Source organism: Elephantulus edwardii, unplaced genomic scaffold (assembly GCF_000299155.1).
Source record: "Elephantulus edwardii isolate Elephantulus edwardi_28Jun2011 unplaced genomic scaffold, EleEdw1.0 scaffold00007, whole genome shotgun sequence".
NCBI lineage: Eukaryota > Metazoa > Chordata > Mammalia > Macroscelidea > Macroscelididae > Elephantulus > Elephantulus edwardii.
The window spans coordinates 29,095,488-29,122,366 of record NW_006399757.1 but is presented as its reverse complement, the minus strand read 5'-3'; the positions used below and the strand labels follow the sequence as shown (position 1 = coordinate 29,122,366).

The window sequence follows — 26,879 nt, the reverse complement described above, 5'->3', positions numbered from 1 at the left end:
TGACACATCCTTGTCACAGTGTTCAGCAATATTCTTTTCAATTTGAAGGACCAGCTGCTCCTGAGAGCATGCCCAGAGTGTGTGAGATGAAGTCCCACTGTGCTTCTAAGGAGCGCTCTGACGGTACTTCCTCAAATCACAGATGGATTTGTGCTTTTGGCAGTCCGTGGTGTAACCAGTACTCTTCCCCACCAACCAACTTCAAAAGCATCCGCTTACTGTGGATCTCCCTTATTTATTATCCAACTTTCACATCTATAACAAAGACTTAAAAATAACATGACCTGAGTTGGCTCACCTTACTCTTTAAAGTGATAAAATTGCTCTTTGCATTTTAAAGAGGTCTTTGACAGTGGATTTTTCTTAGTAAAGTATGTTATTTAATTCTTGACTGTTACTTTGATAGGTGCTAATTTTGCATCCAAATAAAGTGAAATTCTTGACATCTTCAATATTTTCTGCATGTATAATAATGTTGCTTATAGGTCCAGTAATGTGGGGTTTTTATGTTAAAATATAACCTATACTGAAGGCTAAATGGAAGTCTTTGGAATTCCATAAAAGTTCCAGTTCTTCTTCACTTTCTGTAAACTGGGTTACTTCATCTGCATAACACAAGTTGTTGATGTGTCTTCCTCTAATTCTGATGCCACATTTTTCTTTATATAGTCCAGCTTCTTGGATTATATGCTCAATTTGTAAATTGAGTAGGTATAATGAAAGGCACATCTTTCTTGATTTTAAAATTACCTGTATCCCCTTGTTCAAAATTATAACCTGTGTCAAATTATAACTTGTGTCTGAAGTTACCATGTGTGCTGAATTGCCTTAATTTATTACTCTGTCAAACACTGTAATATCAGGTTTTCTATAACGTTATGTGTTTAACCAATAGATCAGATGTTCAGTTCTCTAGTATTTGTTTTGAACACTTAGAAATTATGCATTACCAATGTTAGTGGTGTGTAGGAACAGAAACAAAGAGTTAAAACTCATCTAACTTCACACAATAACTTTGGACACAGGCTATAGTTTGTAGAATGAAATTTGTGTAGAAATGATGAGGGAACACTGCTGGTTCAAAATCCAGAAAGGAGTGTATCATGGATGTATCCTTTTTCCAAACCTTTTCAATCTGTATGTAGCATTGATCATTTGGGAGGCTGGACTTGAGGAAGAAGAATGTGACATCAGGATTGGAGGAAGACTTGTCAACAACCTGTATTGTACAGATAATACTATTTTGCTTGCCAAAATTGAGGAATAACTGAAGTGTTTGCTGTAGAGGGTCAAGGACTGTGGTCTTTAATATGGAGTACATCTCAATATCAAGGAAAAAAAAAGCGAGAGAGATCCTTACCCCTGGGCCAATTAGTAGTTAAGATAGATGGAGAAAAGATTAAGATTGTTAACCGTTTGACCTTACTTTAGTCCACAATAACACTCTTAACATCAGCCATCAGGAAATCAAAAGATGAGTTCCTTTGGCAATGTCTGCTCTCAGGGACCTCCCCAGAATGCTAAAGAGCAATGGTGTCAGTCTTAAGACTAAGGTGCACTTGATCCAGGCCATGGTCTTTTTAATTACCTGCTATCCATCTAAGAGTTCGACAGTGACTAAGGATGACAGAAGAATTGATGCCTTTGAGTTGTTGTACTGGGTAAAAGTATTGAACATTTCATGGATTGCCAAGAGAACAAACAGGTCTGTCCTGAATAGGGTAAAATCAGTCTAGAGGTTAAGATTTTGACACTCCATCGCACATACGTTAAGCATGTTGGTAGGATGGACCAATCAACCCTTGGAGAAGGACATCATACTTGCAAGAGTAAAGGGTCAGCACGAGACAGGAAGGCCCTGGATGAGATGGATTGATATAGTGTCTGTGGCAAATAGGAGCAAGTGTGTCAGAGACGATGAGATTGGCTCAGGACAGAGCAGCATTCGGAGCTATTGTTCATAGGATTGCTATAAATTGTAGTCGAGTTGATGGTACATAAAACAAAAGCAACTATGATACTAGATTCACCTCCAAAACTGAAAAGTGTATTTTTACTTCTACTTTTTGCGATTAAAATATGATCATATTAGTTATCAACATCATTCCACGTAATTATCAGAGAATGGTACTGTATACATTATTTTTCCTTCCATGTGAATCCCATTATGTATTGTCTGAAAGTTGTCGAATATTTTCCAATAAATACTATCTTATCTCCTTTGGAACTGAAAAACAACTAAAACTTTCTTATTAGATAGTAATTCTGGTGTGGAAGATTAGGATCTGTACTTTACCTGTAAGCATGCATGATTTTTTACCAAAATAGGACAACATCTATTAGCTTTACATGTGTGTAAAAGGTTAATAACTTTTAATACTTTTCATGAATTAACTTTTCTGTAGGAGGATGTTCACAGTTGAAATTCTTGAATTAATTTACCCGTGTTTATTTTATTTTCCTCCAGCTCTTGTGAATGTGAAACTCTGGGCCATTGATCGACAATGTTTTCAAACAATAATGATGAGAACAGGACTTATCAAGCATACCGAGTATATGGAATTTTTGAAAAGGTAGGATACTTTCTTCTTCTCTTGTGAGCATTTATTTTATTGTCCTTTGATTCTCTTATCTGAAATTATTGTGCACAGAGGACTTTATGCCCATATCTCAGCCTTAATGGAATGCAGACTTGTGGAAATGTAGGTGTTGGTCTAGCTTCTTTCTATTCCCAATGCTAATTTTCATATGTGATTCAGTCAGAACTTCAAAAGCTCTTCACATGTATTCAGCTATTCAAAATCATCTCAATGGAAGAGTTCAGCTCCGAGAAACATGGGCATTTTCTGGAACAAAAAAAGAATATTTAGCTCATTCCTCACTTTTTGTTGATTAATACATTTATGGACCTTTTCTAAACCCACCCACACTGTGACACTGAGTCATCCCTTGTGTGAAGTTTCGTATTAAAGGTCAAATGAGTAAGATGGAAAGTTTCCAAGAAGCAGCTTATTATCCTTTAATCCCAAATTTAATTTCTCAAATTAAATTCACTTTATATTGCAGTTCTCAACTATCAAAAGCTTTTTATTTTATTGCTATTTTAACTTGCCATAACAACTTAATATAGGATGGAAATTTGGAGTGAAAAGCTGGCTTTTTTTTAGTAATTCACGTGAAAGTAATTGAAATGACTTTTATATCTTAAAGGTTATTTTATCTTAAAGAAAAATATTTTATTATTGAAAAGAATATCGACAATCCTGGTGACTTCTTTCCCCCCAAAGTACTTACTCATTTCCCCCCCAGTGAAACTACAAATAGAAAATGATGCATGGATAATGTAAGATAAGGTGACATGTAATAATAATTAGGATTTTAGTTTTTTAATTTAATTTTTTTAAAAATTAATTTTAATGAATGTTTACAGAGATTTTGGGTTTCCATGCATGCATTGTTACATTTTTCTCCCTGCTCACCCCTCCCTGCAGTTCGCACTTCTCTTTGAAAAGTAAAAGAAAAATTATTTCATTGGTATACAATCCCCATCCCACCCCCTACCCCCACCCCAAGTACACTCCACTGTGCAACCTTCGTTTTGGACTCTTGTCATAACCGTAATACCCAATCATATATCGCTTTCAAACAGTTCTCTCCCGCATCTGTTTCAATGCAGTATACATAATTTATCCAATTTTTCTCAGTCTCACCCGAACCCTAATGTCAGTCCCGTTCTAGAATAGTGGCACCATAATAATTAGGAATTCGTTTTTAAGAACTAGAATATTGACATTTTCATTTTAAAGTTTCAGTTTGGTAAGTAGATGGTTAAAATGGACTGAGAGAAAAAATTCTCATTTTGTTCCAGGTGCATATCTTAACAGATATCTATGGAGTTGCTTTAAAGTTCAATTTTAATATTCCTTGCTTGGTTATTTTCTGCTGTTGATTTATTTTGTTCCTGCTTCATCTTTTATACATTTCTCATTTCTATTTAAAATCTTCTCTTTATATCCTGATAATTGCATAATAAAATTCTAATGCATTATCAAAGAGTAATATATTGAAATATTAGTTATTAGTGTTTTCGCCTTCCTCAATATGTTTGTATTTAACATGTAGAAGTGGAATGTAAATATCTATTTGGTGTTTAGGATGGTTTGCAAGAGAATGAAATTATTCGTGTGAGATAGATAGATGGAATATTCACTTTCTGTGCTTTAAAGTGCAAGAATTATTTTCTTCTGCTTCATCTTCAATGAAATTATTAAATGATGTTGATTTCAACTTCCCTGATTTTGTTTTGGCAAGGAAGTGGACTAAGTCCTGTGTGATTCTAAATAAGAATATTTTTGGGGAGGTGGGAAGTGATTTAAGAGATAAGACTATCACAGTTTTGTTTATAATCAACTTGGAAAGATTTTTGTTTCTGTAGTATTTTCTTTGTGAACTTTTGTAGAGGTACCTTGGTTTGTTCTTCTGTTTCTAAAATACAAACCTTAATATAAATTGGCTCTTCAGAGTAAATGAACACTATCAGGTGGTGAGATAAGAACAAATAGTTTAACTGGTTAAATGAAAAAATTATTAGATGCTAATGTTGATTTCTCTTTTCGTGTGTCCACTTAGTAACTAATTGCAATAAAACCTCAGGTCCACATTGTTGGAGAACATTGTACTAGATTTCTGCTCTAGAAAAATGGTAGATTACTATCACTTCCTAGGCCAGCATTAGTCTTCCTTACACCCAACAAATGAGTGTTGAGTTAATTGTGACTCCTGTACCCTCATTGCCATTGTGTTTGAACTAACTTATAGTTGATCCTCCATTGCATTTCTGAGGCTGTAAATCTCAAGAAGAGATTGATTCTCTTTCTCCCAAAGAGCTGCTGGGAGAGTCCAACCTCTAGAGAGACTTGTCCTTGGAATTAGCATCCTGACTCCCTACATACTCTATTACCAGAGGCCACTTAGGGCAACTCTGTAGGACACAGGAAAAGTACTCCATATTTCTAAGGGGGTAATTTTCAGAATGACTGTTGGGTTCAAACCCTAGCAATAGTGCACTTAACCACTTGTCATCAGGGCTCCTTTAAAATGCTTTCTGCCTTCTTAAGATCTTGGTTGAATCCAATTTCTGTTGCAATACTTGGAGTCTATACAGTTGGACAGTCAATGTCCTCCTACAGCCAATGCAATCTCCTCTTTCAACCTCATTCCTTCTTACCCGAGATCAATCAAATATTCTCGTATATTTGTGCTTTCCCTGTGTTTTACACAATATTCTGCCTCTCAGGCTCTCTTTCTTCCCCATCACCATTCTTCAAATGTGCTTCTTCACGTCCAACAAGAAACTATTTCTGCAACACTGACCTCACTCAACTCATAAATAAATCTCTGAAGCTTCATCTATTTATTCTACCATACATTTTTATTTTTCTACTTGTTTTAAAATAATTTGGCTGTGAAAGCTATTTTTAGTTCTAGACTAAATTTTTCATACTAATGCCATGTTTTAAGCACATTGTTATTTTTTTTGCTGGCAATAAACTTACTGATTTGTAGATAGACAGTTTAAAGGACAGTAACTGCTAGATCCATTTCATCATTTGTGGAGTTCCATTCAGGGGTCATGGAGTCATGGTGGTGCATAAATTAAGACACTTAACAGCTGCTTACTGAAAGGCCAACCCACCAACTATTCTGCAAGAAAATGATGTCATCTTCTACAAAGATTACAAGAATACTTTGATTCGAGTGTTCTTACCAATTTTGTGATTACTAGTCATGTAGTTTGACCCTCTCTTTTTTATTATATGGAGCCAAGGATTCTGAGGCTCCGTCTAACTTACTTTGGACATGTTGTGAGGAGAGACCGGTCCTTAGAGAGGGACATCATGCTTGGGAGGGTGGAGGGAGAGCGCAGGAGAGGAAAGCCCTCTATGAGGTGGATTGATTCAGTGACAGGGATAATTGGGATGGGAGTGTCAGAGACAGTGCGATTGGCACAGGACAGAGCGGAGTTTAGGGCTGTTGTACATAGGGTCGCTATGAATAGTCGCAAGCGACTCGATGGCACATAACAACAACATCTTAGAAACAACAGTACATATCAGTATCCAAAGGTGATGGGAAATGCTGGCAGCAAGCAAATGTTAATTATTATTATCAGCAACAAAGACTCCGTGTTTTGCTGTGTTGGAACATTTGTGTTTACTTTAGAAAACATGAAATAAAGGTACAAAAGAGAAACGACTCAATAGGGTTAAAGGGCCAGAATCATAATTTGATATGTTGTTGTTGTTGTTATGTGCCGTCGAGTTGCTTGCGACTCATAGTGACCCTATGTACAACAGCCAAAAATTCCGCTCTGTTCTGTGCTAATCGCACTGTCTCTGACACTCCCATCCCAATTATCCCAGTCACTGAATCAATCCACCTCATAGAGGGCCTTCCCCTCCTGTGCTGCCTCTCCACCCTCCCAAGCATGATGTCCTTCTCTGAGGACCAGTCTTTCCTCACAACATGTCCAAAATATGTTAGACGGAGCCTCAGAGTCCTTGCCTCTAAGGAGCCACCCATTTTAACCCTTTCTAGGATGAATCTGTTTGTTTTCCTAGCAGTCCATAGTACTCTTAATACTCTTCTCCAGCACCACAGCTCAAAGGCATCAATTCAACTTCTATCCTCCATCATCATTGTCCAACTCTCTGATGCATAACAAGTGATTGCAAAGATCATGGCCTGTATCAGATGCACCTTAGTCTCCAGAGAGACACCATTGCTCTTCAGTACTTTGGAGAGGTCCCTAACAGCAGACTTTCCAATGGCAATGTGCCTTTTAATTTCCTGGCTGCTGGTGCCAAGAGTGTTGACTGTGGAGCCAAGCAAACTAAAGCTGTGAACAATCTCAATCTCTTCACCATCCATCCTGATGCTGCCAATTGGTCCAGTGGTAAGATAGCTTCTGGAAAATAAGCCAGATAACTGCCAGAGTTACTCAATGTTTCTCTTCTTGGAGCATGTTTACTCTGATACCATGGTTGGCATTACCATCTATGCCCACAGGTACATTAGAATGCAGCTGCTGTATGGCTACTGAAAGGCACTTGTTGGCAGTAAGCCTTCTGTTGGCCTTAACTTATGGTAGTGGTGATAATGATGATGATGGTGAGCCTTTATTTCCATTACTTGTCCATTATTAAAGACCTAGGAAGTCATGTTTAGCAAATAAGCTTCTCAAGCCAGTCTAAGGACCTCAGAGGTCTTCCTGTATGCACTTGGGGTTTTGGAGGTAGGGAAATAAACCGTCTATTCTCACTTGTGCAGTGTGGTTAATCTTTTGGAATGACAAATGTACTACTATGGCATCCCTATCCCCGTGCTCTGAAGATCAGGATTTGTTTTCCTGATCACAAGGTTTCCCTCTTGTGTTGAAGGGTGATAGGAAACAAGGAGACTGTCCACGTGGTTATAATACACATCACCATCTTAATAGTAGTTAGGCGAGAAAGCAGCATGGAGGGTGGTCACGTAGGATGAGATTCTAGGTCACACAGGATGAGTGTACAGGGCTGTCTTCTAAATACCTGGGAGAATCAGCAGGAGAGGAACTCCCAGGAGTGGGATACAGTCCATCTTTTTTCTTTTTTTTTTTAGAAAACAAGCCTCAACTTTTAGTCCAAATTGTTGCTGTTATGTGCATCAAGTCGCTTGCGACTCACAGTGACCCTGTGTACAAGAGCCCTAAACGCTCTTCTACCCTGTGTCAACCTAGCCATCTCAAACCAATTCCCAACGCTCCACTCACACTATCGATCCGTCTCATCGAAGGTCTTCCTCTCCTGCACCGCCCCTCCACTCTGCCAAACATGATGTCCCTCTCCAAGGACCAATCTCTCCTTGCAATATGCCCAAAGTATTTCAGACGAAGCTTCAGAATCCTTGACTCCAGGGAACATACCCTCTCTAGGACAAACCTGTTTGTTCTCCTAGCAGTCCATGGCATATTCAACACTCTTCTCCAGCACCACAGCTTGAAGGCATCAATTCTCTTTCTATCATCCTTATTCACTGTCCAACTCTCTGATGCATAGCACATAATTGCGAAGACTATAGCCTGGATCAGGTGTACCTTAGTCTCCAGCCTGACGTCGTTGCTCTTCAGTAGTCTTGAGAGGTCCCTCACAGCTGACTTTCCCAATGTAATTCATCTCCTGATTTCCTGGGTGCTCTTACCAAGAGTATTGACTGTGGAACCAAGTAAACTAAAACTGTTAACAATCTCTTCACCATCAATACTGATGCTGCCAGTTGGTCCAGTGGTGAGAATCTTTGTTTTCTTGATGTTGAGCTTCAATCCATAAAGGAGGCTGTAGTCCTTGACCTTCTTCAGCAAGCGATTCAGGTCCTCCTTAGTTTCAGCAAGCAGGGTTGTGTCATCTGCATAACGCAGGTTGTTGATGATTCTTCCACCAATCCTGATGCCACATTCCTCTTTGTACAGCCCAGCATCTCGGATGATCTGTTCTGCATACAGATTGAAAAGGTATGGAGACAGAATACATCCCTGATGGACCCCTTTCTTGATTTTGAACCATGCAGTGTCTCCCTGCTCTGTTCTGATGACTGCTTCTTGGTCCAAGTATAGGTTTCGCATTAGCACAATCAAATGTTCTGGGATTCCCATTCTTCTGCCACTTTCCCTGCCATAAGCTCATTCCGTTGAGTCAGAACTAATTCATAGCTGACACTTGAGCAGGTCTGCAGAGGCAGCAATCACTCGCACAGGGGGAGGCTGCCCAAATTTTCCCTGTAGAGCAGCTTGGTGAATTTGAACGACTTGCCTTTGGATTGACAGCACAATTCCTTGCCCACTAGGTCATCAGAGCTCCCTGTTTTCTCTGATGGAATGCTTTTCTTTTTCTTTCACGTTCACATAGTAATTCCTACTCAACCTTCATTTCACAATTTAAGACTCACTTTTAAGAGAAATGCTCTTAACCTCTTCAAGCAACTGAAATCATAGTTTTAAGTGTTTTTGTTACATATCTATGACTCCTTCTGACATTGCTGCTCGTGAATATAGGTGGTATTCTTTACGCGTTGCCTTCTCATCCCTGGGTAGTATAAATGGATAACACCTTTGGTTGCTAAACTCACTTAGAGATGTCTCTGAAGATAAGCCTTTCAGCAATCAGTGATTGAAAATCGCAGGGAGTGTAGTTCTACGTGCCCCACATGGGATCACTGTGTGTCAGAATTGACTCAAGGGGAACTGACGTAGTCTTGCCCAGCTGTGTTCTGTGATCTTTCTTTAGGATCTTAGAAACTGTGCTGCAGGGACATTTACTGTTAAACTCTGATTGTCGTCCAGTAAGAACTGACTCATAGTTGACCCTTCACTGAATTTTCAGAGGATGTACATCACATAGGAGGACATGGTCCATCTTTCTCCAGAGGAGCTATTAGTGGATTCAGATCAGGTCCTTTTGGGTTCACAGCATAACCTGCTACCCATTACACTACCAGAGCCGGCCACTGATAGAGTGCCCCTTATCAGTTTTAGCTTGAAGAAATCAAAATGCCACTTTTCCCTCCTCAAATTATGTGAGATAATGATACCACATTACTGAAAATTGAAATCATGACTCCTTATTCTTGTATATTTTTCCCTTTCCCCCTACTCCTTTTGAAACAGACATGTTACAAAGGAAAATGCATAAGAAAACAGGGTTATAAATTTAGGAACTTTAATTTTTTTTTTTAGGAATAAGTGACAGACCTATTAAGCACTTAAGCTGTGAGCTTTAATAGAGATTTTCTAAAAGATTGTGAAACTTGCATCAGGATTAAGCTTGACAAAGCTGCTGTAGTTTTTAATTTGAAAGGAAGGAATGTAAAGAATAAATAAATAAAGCATTGGTTTCTCACCCCATTTTCAATTTCCATTTGTATGCTTATAGGCCATCTTGTGAGACCAGATCCATTCTTGTTATAGATGACTTGAGGAGCAGATAAATAGAAAAGTAGCCATTAATTCCATGTTGTCATCTAGCATTTTCACAAATACCTCTATATTGATCCTTTGAAAAGAAAGAGGATCTCATCTCATATATTTGCACAATTTATGTTGATTTTAAAAAGCAACAGTTCATCTGCACATACCTATCTAAGCACATTCTATCTAAACACAGCTATCAAAGTGTCTCTTTTAATCCTTGCAATTATTGGTACCATATTGTTGCTCTTTTGTGTCATGAATTTGAGCTAACTCCTAGCTGACCCGTTAGTGGGTTTTCAGAGAGGGTAAGTCACATAGGAGATTGCCCATCTCCTGAGAAGCAGCTGGTGGATTTGAACAGCCTGGTTTGGAGCTGACAGTGCAACTCCTTACCCATTAGGCCACCAGAGTTCCCTTATAGTAACTTGTTGTGACTGTGCACCTTTGAGTTGGAAGCGGCCTATAGTTGACCCTCTGGCAGTTAATCACATGGGAGGAGATTGCTCATTCTCCTCCTGCAGAGCAGCTGATGGCCTCGAACAGCGTGCCTTCGAGGTTGCAGCACCACTTCTTCCCCCTAGGCCAATGATTAATTAGACACAGAATTCATGATAGGTGTGACTAAAATCTTCTGTTCACTCATTGCCACATTGTCAGAACTGACTCATAGTTGACTATTGCATTTCTGCAACTATCAATCACTAAGCCACCAGAGCCAAATCTGTTTCAATTGTGTCCAGTAACATACCTCATGTGGATGTGTCCTGTTTGGCCCTGAGAAACACAGGGCTCCAGCTAGAGGACTTACTACATTACTCTGTTAGTCTGATTGTCTCTAGGCCTGCATTTTAGGGGGTGGGTCTGCTTGAAGATCCCTGCCATTGTATTCATAGGGATATTGTTTCAATAGAGTGGGGTTTGTTAGGCTAAAAAAGAAAACGGAGTTTGAAGCTCAACTCAGAAGTACCAATGTTAGGACATCTTCCAAAACCAGAACTAAGAAATCCCATGTCAGGACATTTTTCTGAAACTAGAACTCAGAAAGCCTATGTCAGGACATTCCCCAAAACCAGAACTTAGAAAACCCTATGTCAGGACATTCTTCTGAAACCAGAACTCTGCCTATGTCAGGACATTCCCCAGAAACAGTTTACTGAGACCAGAAACTTTATGTCCCAATGGGCCACTGTAACGACACCATATAAACCCCCAGTGCTACTCTCCTTGCTAGCCCGGTGCGCAATAAATTCTGAAAAATGTTTCTACCCTGGCATGGTTCTAAACCTTTCAGGGTTAAAAATCTAAATCACAGTGATGAAGCAGTAATGTTTAAAGTCCTCCGTTTTATTGTTGCAGCCTTGGACATCATAAACTTGGTCCTGTAGCATGTCTCCTTTTAGTTCTGATTTATTCAGAGTTTAGTTTACTTCAATTCCATATTTGTCAAAGATTTTGCTTGCAAAAGACCAGTGCAGCTAGGAGTGAGTTATCTTTCATAAGAAAAGCTATTTTTTAATGAGAAAACTCAATAGGAATCCTTAGATTATTGGGGGAATTATGACGTTAGGTTCCTTAGGTTTACACAACTCAGATTTCCCTATTTAAAATCGATACCTGACACCCCATAAATGGAGAATAGCCATCAGAGTAATTTGGACAAAGACTGGATTTTAATCATTATTCTAGGAGCAGCAATGTGGGGAGAAATTGAGCAATCTCTTCTTGTCAGATTTACAGTCTTGGAAACCCTATGGAGGGTGAACTGTGAGTCAATTCCACTCACCAGAGTGAGTAAAACAGGGGAATATATGAGAGAAAAGAAAAAAAATAAAGGGGGTGGGCTTTGAATTGTGAAATGTACTTATTTAATTCTTTAGAAAATGTCAGATAATTTGAAACACTTTTTCTGAATTTGTAAGATAACTGAAGTTGTATTATTTAATTGAAAGAAAATTACAAAAGCAAATTTCAGTGAGTGAAATGGAAATTCCAATATTTTAGAATAAATAATTCCTTTATGGTCTGATTTACTAAAACTAAATGAAGTCTCTCGGGGGAAACTTGGAAATAGAATTTTTAACAGCATGCAAAAAGTACAAACTCTACTGTCGAGTCAGAACCTGCTCATAGTTACCCTTTTGGCAGGTTTTCTGAGGCTGTAAATTACAAAGGAAGGGACTGCCTATTCTGTAGAGCAACTGGTGAGTTCATAACTGCCTGTTTCAGGTCAGCAGTACAACTCCTTACCCAGAGAGTTCCCTAGACAATGTTGAGAAGGCAAAGCTGAGAAGGAGAAGCCATCAGAGGGAGCACTGGTCATGATGTTACTTGACAGAAATTCGGGCTTATTGACAGAATTATTTGGCTTACTCCACTAGAAGAAGCTTTCATAGAGTGAGGGATGCCTGGAGGCACAGACAACCTGTACTTGCCGTTTTACACGTGTCATCTCATTAATTTTGATGACGTTCTCCGAGGTAAGGGATGTTAGGTCCATTTTACTGAGGAAGGAAAGAAGAATCATGGAAATCAGCAAATTCTTGAGAGTCATACTATTTTCTAAGCCAACTCCAGTTCCAAAGCCTTGCTTTATTAGTTACTAACTTGATGATCTGAGTTGGTCTAACTTGATGACAATGAGCAATGTAAAGGATGAACAGTATTTGTGACTTCTTTTTATAGGAAATAAAAGGATCACTTGCTAAACGTATGAAAAATTAGTTACAAGTTTAAATAAAGAAATGACAGAATCAATTCTTAACCTTATACAGTTCAACTATTGGGAAAATTCCAAGCATAGAGTAATGTTGTTGTTGTTATGTGATGTCAAGCCGTCTGTGACCCATAGTGACTCTATGTATAACAGCTCTGAAACCTGCTCTTTCTAAATTCACTAATTCCAAACCATCAACTTCCATTGCTCCATTTCCTGTATCAATCCATCTCATCTGGGGTCTTCCTCTCCTGTCTTGTCCCTCCACCCTTCTGAGCATGATGTCTTTCCCCAAGGATCAATCTTTTCTGACCACGTGCCCAAAGTATGTGAGAAGGAGCTTCAAAATCCTAGCCTCCAGGGAGAAACTTATGTTAATTCTATGTGTATACATATATGTATATGCACAGGTGTGTGTGTGTGTATAATATACTCAGATATATGTGTGTATATATTTGTATAAATATATGGAAAGAAGTTTAGTTTTAAAAAGTAATTTGAAAACATCTACAAGGAAATAGGGTTTGTTTTTTAAAAATTCTAGTAATCATGTTATTTTTCATCCTCTTTTTTTCATGTAATAGAATATTTATGTAAAGCCTAGGGGAATTCCAATTAAATAACACATCTTCAGTTATCCTATAAATGCATATAAAATGTTTCAAATTATTGGGCATTTTTCAAAGAAATAAATACTGTGTTTTTAGTGTATTGGAAGGAGTCCAGGGCGTAAACACTGTACTTCGTGTTTGGAAAAAAGTGCTTAAGTACTCTTAATCTGTTGTGCAAACAAAGATAAAGTTCTTTGGAGGATGAGTTTACTTATTTTCATCTTTAAAAATACATTAAAAAATAAATTTAACACGAACATTGCCAAGATATAAAGTAGTGAACAAAAACTGCTAAAAAACCCCGAAGACCAATGATTAATTTTAAATTGCAATGAGTAAAATGAAAATTGATTCTTACGAACTAGAAATTCTGATTAATTTAAGAATTGGAAATGCTTATTAATTTAAACTTTTAAAAAAATTGTATTATTTTATGTGTACCATCAAATCAGTGGTACAGGAGGAGATTGCCCCCTCCTTCTCCAGTGGAGCATCTGGTGGATTTGAACTGCATATCTCTAGGATTACAGTGCAGCGTCTTGCCAGTAGGCCACCAGAGCTCCCTTAAACTTTTCTTTGGGTATGGGCTCCCTGATTCTAAACACCAGAGATGGATGGCCTTTGAGTTAGCAGCACAGCTCCCTAAGAACTAGGTCATTCCTTTTAGCACTTTTGCTGTTGTTGTATACTGTCAAGTTGGAACCGACATATGGCTGATCCTCCAATAGATTTTCAGACACAGTAAATCCCAAGGGAAGAGATTGCTTTTCTTTTTCCTGTGGAGCTGCTGGTGAATTAGAACTTCTTACACGAAGGTTGACCACCCAATTACTTAACATAAGTCATCAGAACTGCCTAGCAAATACAAATAAAGCATGTCCTTTTAAGCAGAAAGAGTAATACCTACACCATAGTATAAAAAAGAAAAGATTTTTCTCACCTTCGACAAGATTGTTAAGTGGCTACTTATTATAGGCAGTTAAAATCATTCTAAAGATTATTTTTTAAATGACTGGAAAAGTACATCAGCTGAGAACTTTTAGAAAGTCAAACTGGATTTAGAAGAGACCATGCCACAAAGGATAACATTAATGATATTGGATGGCTCTTGACTGAAAGCAGAAACTATCAAAAAAGTGTTCACTTATGTTTCATTGATTTTGCTAAGATATTTGCCTGTGTAGTCATAACAAATTATATATAGTTAACATTCAGAAGAATGGGAATCCCAAATACTCTATTGCGCTTCTGTGAAACCTATACATAGACCAAGAAGTAGTTTTCCAAACATAACAACGGAATGCTGATTTATATCCTTTCTCCATATCTGTTCGATCTGTATGCCAAACAAATAATTTAAGTAATTGGACTACATGAAAAGAATGTGGCATCAGGCTTGGAGGAAGACTCACCAACAACTTGTGTTATGCAGATGACACAGTCTTACTAGTAGAAAATGAAAAACAAAAAAAACAAAAACAAAACCTTAGCACTTACTGTACAAGATCAACAACTACAGCCTTCAATATGTTACATCCCAACAATTAGAAGACCTAAATACTTATCACTGGGCCAATAGACAACATCATAATAGATGGAAAAACATTGAAGTTGTCAAGTTTTATTTTACTTGGACCCACAATCAATGTACAGGGTGGTAGCAGTTGAGAAATTGAGACATATTACTTTGGGGAAATCTGTTAAAGTTAGCTCAAATTCGAAAAGAGCAAGGATGTTTATATATAGACTGAGGTGTGCCTGATCCAAGCCCTGGTAAGTTCAGATGCTTCCTATGCATCTGAAAGTTGGACATAAAAAAGACCAAAGAAGAATCAAAGCCTTTTAATTGTGGTGCACTGCTAAGAGAACAAGAATTCTGTCTTGAAGGAAAGGCAACCAGAGTGGTCCTTAAAGACAAAGATGGTAAAACTTCATCTCACTCACTTAGGGTGTATTTTCCAGAGGATCAAGCCCTTAAAAAGAGACAATAATCTGGGAGACGTAGAGAGTCGGCAAGAGAGAGGAAGATGATCAATGAGATGGACTGACGTGACTACCACAATGGGCTTGAGCATCATAGGAATTGTGAGGAAGTTACAAGATAGGGCAAAGTTAATTGTCTGTTGTTCATAAAGTCTCCATGATTCATAGTCAATTTGATAACACCTAACAGCAACAAAAACTTCCAAATTCTTGTTCTTTGAGTAAATTTTATATACACCTAGCTTTACTTATGACTTTACTACACTGTTAGGCTAACATTGTTTCATTAAATTGTGGACAATTTTCAACTGGCACTTACTAGTTTTCTGGCAGTCTGCTTGTAGTTGGAATTGATTACACAATAAGCATTGATTAAACAAATTTCTTCCATTTCGTTGTGTCGCATACATGCAATCTAGAATTAATAATTGAATTATCGTAAAATTTCAAGTAAGTCTTCAACTTGGAATTATTTTCTCAATCAATAGCTAATTCTGACACAAGATACAGACCTCTCAGCTTTTCTAACTGGATGGTCATTTCTGTGTCTTTATATCCAGTATTTAAGATTACAGTGTACTTTTCTACTCAATGATATTGACTCTTGCCATTTCTGACACATGTCAAAGAATTTACTCCATCTAAAAATATCAGTTTGATATTTGAAAGGGACAGGTTAAAAGTCTTCATTTGTTTTAAGCTTTCTGCCTTGAGATACTTAAGAAAATCATACCTGAACTATGGTAATACTCTATAAAATTGTTGAAATTCTGTTAACTTATCTCACTGATTTTCATAATGACTCTCTTCAGACAAATTGTTAATCATGTTTTACAACATATTTTCTTGTCCATGTAATAAGATTCTTCTGAAATTTAGTTCTTGAATAGATTGCGTTTGTCAGTGTCTTCTAATGAGAATAACTATTTCAGCTTCTCAGCTATTAAGAGCTACAGAGCTAACTACATTTGCATTACCACTTAGCCTAAGAGGAATTTAGTTCTAAATCTAATGCTCAATTAGGGGCTTTTTAAACTCTAAGGCCCTACGTTTCTTTTCTATAAGTTTGGTTTTCTGATCTTTTTTAATTTTCTGTCTTGTTTTATTTGTGTTTTGATATTAAAATATTCCCGTCTGTTGTGAATATAGGCCTGATGTAAATCAAATATATAAGTAAATGTTTACATCAGAGAACTAATGTCTACTATGATTTGAAATTAATGATGTTCAATGTTTGGAATTATAATTTGCATAGCAATTATACTTTGGGAAAAAAAACATTTTTCCTCAAGCTCTTGAGGTTTTAATCCATTTAATCAACATAATTTTTGCCTATTAATGGTTTTCACGTTTTTCCACTCCAATCTATCATAGAAGGTGGACTTATTCTGCTCTATAATAGTAGGATACAGTAGCCATTATCTCAGCCATTAATGCCGAAAATAATAAAAAAGTGATTGTGAATAAAGCACCAGTTCACATATTCTGTACAGAGCAGAGGCTAATTACGCACATTAAATACAGACCAGCCAAGTGGTGTTTGATTTTGGAAATCACTGAGTCACATTTGCTTGATTATTGGCATTTTTAGATTCTACCAAGTTCTTTACTCTTCTACTTGGTTAGGTGATCTTTGATAATTACACATCAGCTGTAATTGAAAAAAATGGGAAATGAAAAAAAAATGGGAAAGCTGCCATAATGTAAGAAAGAAATATTCTGAAAATATTCTAGAAGGTAGTTTGAGGCTTCCTCAAAAAGCTGAACATAAAAATTCCATATGACCCAGCTATTTCACTACTTGGAACACACCCTTGAGAATATGAGAACTGAGGCACAAACTGAGATTTGTACACCAGTGTTCATAGCATTATTCACCATCACAAGCACATGCAAACAGACCACATGCCCAACCACAAATGAATGCATTGAGAAATTATGGTACATTCACACAAGGGAATATTATGCAGCACTCAAGAGAAATAACTTTGTAAATTATTACCCAACTTGGGAGGGACTGGAGAGCATTATGCTGAGAGAACCAACTCAGTCCCACAAGAATAAAGTATAAAAACATTATTGTAAAATGAGTATAAGGATCCAGGAGGGGTAGGAGAGACTGGAAGCAGAGGGATGTGGATGTGCAGGGGGAATCTTTTGTATTCAAATTTTGTAAATAAACTAGTAGAAAAAATTAAATTAAAAAAGAAATGCTTTAAGAAGTTTAACATAATTTAATATGTATTTAAACTAAACAGAGATATCTAGATAGCACCCAACACTGAGTTTTTATAGACAAAAGCTGGTAAAAAAAGCAAACTTGAGAAATGAACATTTTATATGTATATAAAACACAAAGATTTGCAAACTCAAGATCTGTGATTAGAGAAACCTGTTGTCCTCAAGTCAATTCTGAGACTGGAAATCTCTAATGGAGGAGATTGCCCATCTTTCTAGCTCAGAGCAGCTGGTGGCTTTGAACCACTGACTTTTAGTTGGTAATGAAATACATGAAGTACTATGCCAACAGATCTAGTTCATGGTCTGTTTCAGTTACTCTTTTATGCTTGCAGTGACATCCTCCCACTCAAGCTACCAGGTTCCCACTCACCTATTTCCCCTGGAAATTCCAAAATGAGAATGCTGAAGGTAATTTGGTAAGTGGTAGGAAGGTAGTGAACATTTTTGTACAAGTGTCAAGATTTTAGCTAAGCATCACTGAAATTAGCAAGAATACATAGAAAGCAATGGAATGTGGAGAGAGAAGAAGTACTAAGTCTCAAAGTCTTTCCGTCTTTAAAATCTCAAGACCGAAGGCCAATGTCTGACCCCCATCTGTGATACGTCAGCTATTGATGGTACGCAGGAAATGAAGGGTGGGAAATCAGAGATGAAAGAAGATGCAGTAAATCACCTAAGAGGAGACTGCCTTTCTTCTGCAGAGGAGGTGGTGGATTCAAACTGCATGCTTTAGAGTTGACAGTGAAGCTCTTCACCAGTAGGCTACCAGAGCTCTCAACTCTGAGAGGAGTAGTTGTTGTGTACCATTGAGTTGTGACTGATTCATTACTGACCTTCCAGCAGGTTTTCAGAGGTAGTAAATTATATGGGAGTTGATTGCCTGTTTCTCCCACAGAGGAGCTGGTGGATTTGAACCTCATGCCTTTGCGTGGACAGCACAATTCCTTACCCCTGCAAGGGTAATTTATATAAAAAAGTGATAAACATTACTGATTAAATTTTGAAGACAAATTTAACAACACTGTAGCTGAGATAGGACATTTTAGACTAAAAATGAGGACAATCCTATAACATATTATGCTAAAGGCAATTTTAAAAGATTACAACAAACTAGACTTGATATGTTACTACAGTAAATCAATAGAACTCTCCTTAGCCCCCACTCATATGTGCAGTTTTAAGAATCTGTTTTAATAAAATATATAGCAAAAGAGGGAATCTGATTAACTGCTCTCTGGAAATAAAAAAAATCTTTCAAATAAAACTCTTTGTTCCTTCAGGCATTTGTGGAAGAGCCAGTGATGATTGAAGTTGAGAGCAAAAATTCCGAGTGTGGACTGTCTAGTTGATGTTAACTAACAGCGTTCCTATGGGTCATAGTAGAACCTCCTCATAGGGTTTGCTTGGCTGTAGACTTTACTGGAGCAGATTCCAGGGCGATTCGTTAGTGGAGTGACTGAGTTTGAACCACTAACAGCTGGTCCATTGTGAGGATTTTTGTTTTCTTTACATTAAGGTGTAATTTGTACTGAAGGCTATAGTCTTTATTCATCAATTTTATTGTCTAAATATTGCAGATTGTTAATCCAGCCTCCTCCAATCTTAACACCAAGTTCTTCATATAGTCTGGGTTTTCTGATTATTTGCTCAGCAGACAGATGGAATAAATTTCAGGAAAAAAATACATATCTTTCCTGATTTTAAACTTTGCAGTATCCCTTGTTTAAACAACTGCTGCTTTGTGTATGTCCATGTTTCACATGCACAGAGTTAAGTGTTCTGAAATCTCCATTTCTTGCAATAGTATTAATAATTATTAAGATCTACAACATTCGGTACCTTTTCAGAGTCAGCAAAACACAAATGTCTTTCTCATATTCTTTGCTTTCAGCCAACATCCATCCTGCATCAGCCATTTTATTTTGTTTTTTAATATTTTTATTGGTTTTCATATGATAATTCCTTTATATTATACTTCATTTATATATATGGTGTTTTATACAGTCTTTTATTTACATTGTGTTTCATACAATCATTTGTATACATTCTACTTTACATTATTTTTTTTCTGGTTGGTTTGCTTACACACATTATGTTTCACACTGTTCTTCATTCACATTGTATTTCATACAATCATTCTCATACATTATATTCCACAAAATCGATCACCATTGTACCTTGTCCATCATTATCCTGTCTTTTCCCCTGGATCCTTCCCATTTGCTTTCCTCTCTCCCTTCACCCATCAAACTGTGCAGTCCTAATAGCCATTCTGTTTTTTGTTTCACATCCTCTTCTCAATTTGCCTTAAATTTCTGGCAATTCTCTGGTGTGCTGCTGCAACCTTTTAGAAATTAAAATTAATTTGGCCAGCTTGCCATATTCTGTATTTTTTAAATCAACAATGAACACTTTAAGCATTGAATCCCTTTGTTGAAACTTCTAAATTGTCAGTTCACCTAGAATTTCTTCTTTCGATGCCATTGATAATGGTTTATGTCACATCTTCTGAAATGATTAAATACTGACCCTTTAATCTTAGCCAACTCCAATGATGGACAGAATTTTAAAACAAAATAAAAATAATTGAACTCTGTATTATTTCCTTATATTTTTTTATGCCTCCTATTTTGTTCAGTACTTTGTTCATATAATCCATCAACATTACAACTTGAGGTTCGAGTTTTTTCCTCCAGTTCTTTCAACTTAAAAAAAGTCACACATGTCCTCCTTTATTTGGTTTTCTAACTCTAGCTATTTGTTCTTTTCATTATAATTCTTTTCTTTGACTTCTAACGCTGCCCTTTGAAATGTTTTATTCAAGTCTTTCTACATCTGTTCACTTCAGATACTCTATATTCAAGTCAGTTACATCATATTAAATATAACTTAAAGAAAAGGATGGAGAAGAATTTCACTACTTCTGTTGCTTGCAAAAAGATTAATTGAAAAAACTTAACAATAATAAGCTTATTTTCTGCTGAAGGGGGATAAAAAAGGAACCATCACTATAGCATTGATTCTAAGAGATAGCTGCTGTATTTTACAGTCCATTAACGCTAAGAAAATGAACTGATTTTTTTTAACAATGAATTATGAATTAGTCTAACTTGTTTAAAAAAATTTCAGATACATTAAGAAAACAAAATTTCTGGAAACATTCAAGGCAAAGGAAAGACCAAAAGTCTTGTCTGTATTTATATTTGGGCATTCAGTTATATGCCTAGTCAGTCATTCAGTTCCTTTAATCTTAGCCAACTCCACTGATGAATAGAATTTGAAAACAAGTAAAAATAAGAGAAAATGAAATTATAGAATGAAAAAATAGGATTCTTCAGTTTACTTGGCAAATGTTGATACATGAAAAGGATGAAAATTAATCTAAAATCTAATGTTTATAAGCAAAAATAATAGATTAGCAAGAGTGATAACTTGCTTAAGCAAGACTGTTTGGACACTAGAATGAGTCTATGAAATATGCGGTTGCATTCTTGGAGGATCCTTCGGTAGAGAAAAGACAGTATCCTCCACCCATTATCCTGCATTGCTTGCTGGGTGGTTGTGATTCTGAAGGCTCAGTTTGCTTTAAGGAACTAGTACGAGTAATGATGCGGTTCATTACTGAACTACAGTAACTTCTACATCTGGAGACTGATGTTGAAGGCAACACATACATGAGTAGGCAGAACATGGTAGTTCTACGTCATTTCTTAATTCAGTCAAAAAGGAAAAAGAAGTTCTTTTTCATTACTTGTTATTTGCTTTTTGACACATTGCTACAAAATGATGGCTATAAATGTGTTTCTAAGCGTTTCTAAGCACGGTCTCAATCTAAAAGTGTGCAGCGGCAACGTGTTAACTTGAAAAGTGCCATACGCTAAAACAAGAAGTCTACCTTGTTCCAGAAAGCTGTTCTTCAAAGATTGAACTCCATTTTCTTGTGAATTGTTAAATTAGGTTAATAAAATGAGAATCAAACTTTCACACCTTATCGCACAGTAAGACAGCTGGGGAAGCATAGAGTTCTCTCTGGGCATCGGGAAGATTTTATTTGTGATAATAATCTCATAAAATTATACTCAGACTGGAAATTACTTTGTGTCAGAAGGAGAATTTATATCTGAATTACCAGAAAACTTGGCAATGGCCTCTCATTTTGCTTTATTATTGAAACATTTTAATACATACAAATTTAATACATGCAGATAGAATATCTGGTAAGCTGTATGCTGTCAAAGCACTAAGTTGTCAGTGAAGCCAAAATTTCCAAAGTCATTTAGATGTTTAGATTGCCAAAATCTTCACTTTATGTTTACTTATTATAAGATGATTTATCTTTCAACAGTTAATCATATTTCATATTTTTGTGTGAGGAAACAAACATCTTAAATGTCTTGATTATGTCTTTTTGACAGAGCTATTTGACAATTCTGTCGGTTCTGGAAGAAGCTCTGGTGACGTAGTCCATAGAGAGTTGTACTGATATCACAAAAGGCAAGCCACTCCGATGGTTTGAATCCACCAGAGGCGCCTTAGAAAAAAGATGTGTGATCTCTTCCTATACAATTCAAAGCCTTAGAAACTTACTCCAAGCTCAATTATGAGGTGGTTTCCACATTATAGCAATGAATTTGAGTGAGTTTATTGGTGTTAGAGCCTGTGCCTAGAGTCCTCCCTCCATAAAGACAGAAATGTCTTAGCAAATGACTAGTTCCTTCACTTATTGTAAAGAGAAGGAAGTGCTTTGATACTAGAGGGAAATATTGGTTGCCACTATAGATATTGCCCAACTGATATTGGGACAAGGGGTTGAGGTGGCATAATCATTAAGCATTCTGCTGCTATCCAAAAGGACTCACCCAGCGGCTCTTCAGGAAGAGACCTAGAGAGACCCGCCTGTATAAATATTACAGCCTATAAAACTTTATAGGACAGTTTTACCCTATCACTTGAGGTTGCTAGGAGTAGAAAATCAACTTGACAGCCTCTAACAGGATGTGGTTACTGGAACAGCTGACTTCATGTGCACATTGATGTAATGCAATATAAAGCAAGCAACATCATTTGTGAGGTATTCTTTTCACTAGTGGTGATCTTTAATCAAAGGAACACTTTAGATCTTAACTTTCAGCTTATAAGAAATACAGGGATCTTGGAACAAGTTAAATGTCATTACCGGAAAAGAATCAGACAAATAGACATCCAAATGTGAGCAGTCTATAAAAAGCCAGCTTGGCCACTTCAAAATGTTATGTTGATTAAAAGAAGAAAAAGTTAATGAATAAAATAAATCAGAAGACTCTCCAATTTTAAACAAAACTTGAAAGTTGTAATAGCAAAATTAGTATCTATTAGTAGTTTGTGAAGTACAACATATTTCTCAAGGTTTCAGTGGTTTAAGTCAACAAAGAATGTGTGTAGAATCTGTCTATGGTTTATCTGGATACTTCAGGCTCAGTGTCTCTCATGAGATCATAGCCTAACTATCGGCCGGGTTGTGGGCTCATATGAAATTTCAGCAGAAGGGGATATGGTGTATGGAGGGAAGGATGAGATTTCAGATTCACTGTTGGTGGCAGATCTCAAGTGTTCACCTGAGCCTGTTGTAAGACTTTCTTATGAGATGGCATCTGACTTTTCCTAGAGTGAATAAATTAAGGGAGCCCTAAAAAACACCCAAGAAAAAGTCATGGCCATTTTATAATTTGCTTTCAAAAATGGTGTTCCATTACTTCTGCCTTATTCTTTTTTCTTAAGAACAAGTCAATCAGCTTAGCCTCCGTTCAAGGGTAAGAAAGTCAAAATGACTAAAGACCATGAATACTATTTGATAGAAAGAGGCTATCTGTCTATAAATTTACTATCAATTAAATGCATGACATTTACTTGGATTGACATTCTGATAAACCAGAATAAAATAAATAAAATGGTAAAAAGTATTTCAGAGACAATTAGACAATTTGAATATGAACTCAAATTATACAATATAGATTAATTTTTTACTTTTGTTAATAATCTTAGGTGTTAATGATGCTGTGGTCATGTAAAAGAATGTATTAATTTCTAAAAGACTATAGTATTGCTATCTAGGTATAAAGCAATATGTATTACAAAATTTCTACTGGTATGTTGTTGTAGGTTCCATTAAGATGATTCTTAGTCATAGTGATCATAAGCATAACACAACAGAGAAACACTGCACATTTTAATGCCGTTCCTACACTCATAGCTATGTTCCAACTAATTATTGTAGTCACTCTGTCCATCCATTTTATTGAGAATCTTCCACTTTTTCACTGTCTTCTTTATCCAACATCCTGTTCTTCTCCAGGAACTGATCTATTCTGATAACGTTTCCAAAGTTCTTGACATGAATTCTATACATTCTTGCTTGCTTCTAAGGAACACACTAACTGAAATTTCAAGATGAATGTATCAGTTCTATTGAAGCTCTAGTGGAATAGAGGGGAAAAGTTGCACTGCAGTCTTGAAGGCACACAGTTCAAATCTACCAGCTGCTCCATGGTAGATATGTGGGAAATCCCCCTCCATGCTATTAACTGCCTCTGAAAACACGCTGGGAAGTAAACTTTGGGTTGCTTCCAACTTGATGGTACACAACAACCTGGTAGATTACCATAGCAGAGTCAATATTCCTTACCACCACCATGATTCAAAATCATCAAGTAGATTAAGAAAATGAGGTAAAGATAAATATCAGTTTTAAGTGGTGGGTATATGAATGTTCATTGTTCTTGCCTTTTAACTTTTATTTATTAAGTATTTATTCTATTAAGCAGTTGGGAGATACAGTTTATTAGTTCTATCACTTCCATCTTTCTCCAACAAGGCAAGGAAGGAAAGTTGTATGGAGCCAAATGTCTCATGTTTAAAAGGTTGTGCAAGATATTATGGTTAAAATTTACAATGTTGATAAATCTAGATGTTCTAAGATCAACTTCTATTTACAATTAAAACCTCACCCACTGCTGTTGAGTTGATTCTGACTCATAGCAGCCCACCATTAGATTTCTCTGGCTCTATATACTTCTCCCTTAGAGAAGCTGGTGGATTTGAAAACACTAACCTTTTGACTCATAGCAAAACATCTTAGGCATTGTGTTCCAGAGGTCTATTTGTTATAAATAAAAAAAAATATCTCATTGCCATCAAGTCACAACTGACTCAGCTGGCCTTCTACTGGGTTTCCGAGGCTGTAAATTAAAGGGAGGAGATTGCTTGTCTTTCTAATAGAGATGCCACTTTGAGGGTTAGTAGTGCAGCTCCCTACAGACTAGGAGATCAGAGCTCTTTATTGGTTATGTTGCTGTGTGCTGACAAGTAGGAGCCAAGCCTCCAGCAGTTTTTCAGAGGCTGTAAATCACACAGGATATTTCTTACCCTTCGCTTGTGGAGCAACGTTTATACTATCTATATTATCCTTAGTAGTTACATTGACATGATGTCCATTTGTTTAGCTTTTGATTGTGGAGAAAACAGCAAAGTTTCCTGAAGGAACAGGCATTTGCAGAGGTCCATTGATGCTATCAGATGGCTTCTATTCAGTCAATCTGAATTATTAACAAAAGAATGTCTATTTATGCTTTATTGACTATGGAAAGAAATTTGATTATGTGGATCATAACAAATTATGGTCAACATTGATAATGGGAATCCAAGAACACTTGCTTGTACTCATGCCAAACCTATGCATAGACCAAGAGGTTACTGTGACAACAGAACAAGGGAATACTACATTGTTTAGAATTAAGAAAGATATGTACTGGGATTGTATCCCTTTTCCATACCTATTCTATTTGTATATTGAGCAATTCATGCAAAAAGCTGTGCTCTATGAAGAGGAATGTGGCATCATAATTGGAGGAAGACTCATCAATAACCTTTGTTAAGCAGATGACACAACCTTGCTTGCTGAAAGTGAAGAGAACTTAAAAGTTCTTACTGCAGAAGAGCATAGACTACATCCTTCAATATGGATTGCATCTCAGTGTCAAGGAAACAAATTCTTAACCTCTAGACGCATAGGTGGCAACATGATAAAGAAAAAATTGAAACCATCAATGACTTCATCTTACTTGCATCCACAGTCAGTACCAGGAATCAGGAAATCAGGAGATGCACTGGGAAAGGCTCTAATCAGGGATTTCAAATTATTGAGCAGCAATCAAATTTCTCCTTGGAGGCTAGTATTTTGAAGCTCCATTTCACATACTTTGGACATGTGGCCAGGAAGGGACTGATTTTTGGAGAAAGATCATGCTTAGAAGGGTGAAGGGGCAATGTAGGAGAGGAAGATTCCAGAGAAGATGGATTGGCAACAATGACTGTAGCAATGCTGTCAGGTGTGTCATATGGTGAGGTTGGCTCAGGATAGGGCAAGGTTCAGACCTATTGTTCATAATAGGTTTGCTATGACAACATCACAACAACAATAGTGCATATCAGCTGCTAACCAAAAGGGTGGTGCTTTGAACTTACAACTCTCCACAGGAGAAAGCTATGACAACCTGCATCTATAAAGATTAAGCCTTGTAAACTCTATGGACCAGTTCTACTTTGTTCTGTAGAATTCTGTGAGTTGAAATCAACCCAACAGCAATGGACTGATACTCATGTACTCCTACGTATATTTTTGGTTGTCTTCTTCTCTTTCAAATTGCCTTGTTGTTAGGTGTCCTCTCAGAGACCTCATGGACAGTGGAAAGAAGCACTGTCTGGTCTTAAGATGATCTCAGTCACTCTTGGGCTAAAACCATTGTTGTAGCCACTATGTCAGTCGATTTCACCAAGAATTTTCCTCTTTTTTTGCTGACCCTCTACAAAGCAAAATTTCTTTCTATGGAGACTGATGTCTCCTGACAACATACCTAAAGGTATGTGAAATGTAGTCTCATTATCTTTGCATCTAAGAACATTCTGGTTGCATTTCTTTCAAGAATGTTTTGTTAGGTTGGTTTTTAATGGTTTGTTTCCTTTGAAACTACAATATATTCAATTTTATTTACCCACATCACAATTCAAAGGCATCAATTCTTCAGTCTTCTTTCCCCATTGTTTAACTTTCACACGTGTAGGAGAAAATGAAAAATACCATAGCTTTGGGTCAGGTGCACCTTAGTCTTCAAAGTGACATCCTTGCTGTTTTGTACTTAAAAGATTTTCTGAGAGCATATTTGTTTGGAGGTGGACAATGACCAAGGATGATAGAAGGAGAATTGATGCCTTTGAGCTGTGGTGCTGGAGAAGAGTATTGAGAATACCATGGACTACTAGGAAAACAAACAGATTTGTCCTGGAAAGGGTTAAA

The 26,879-nt window shown here is 36.9% G+C and overlaps 1 protein-coding gene across 2 annotated transcripts in view; it reads left to right on the top strand.

Annotated features, from left to right (window-relative positions):
• Positions 1-26,879, top strand: part of PRKG1 (protein kinase, cGMP-dependent, type I) — a 1,522,098-nt gene that overhangs the window by 1,005,644 nt on the left and 489,575 nt on the right. For both annotated transcript variants that reach the window (XM_006880306.1, XM_006880307.1), the window contains exon 4: positions 2,468-2,573. In XM_006880306.1, coding sequence (XP_006880368.1) covers positions 2,468-2,573 — 106 coding nt within the window. The remainder of the gene's footprint in view (positions 1-2,467; positions 2,574-26,879) is intronic.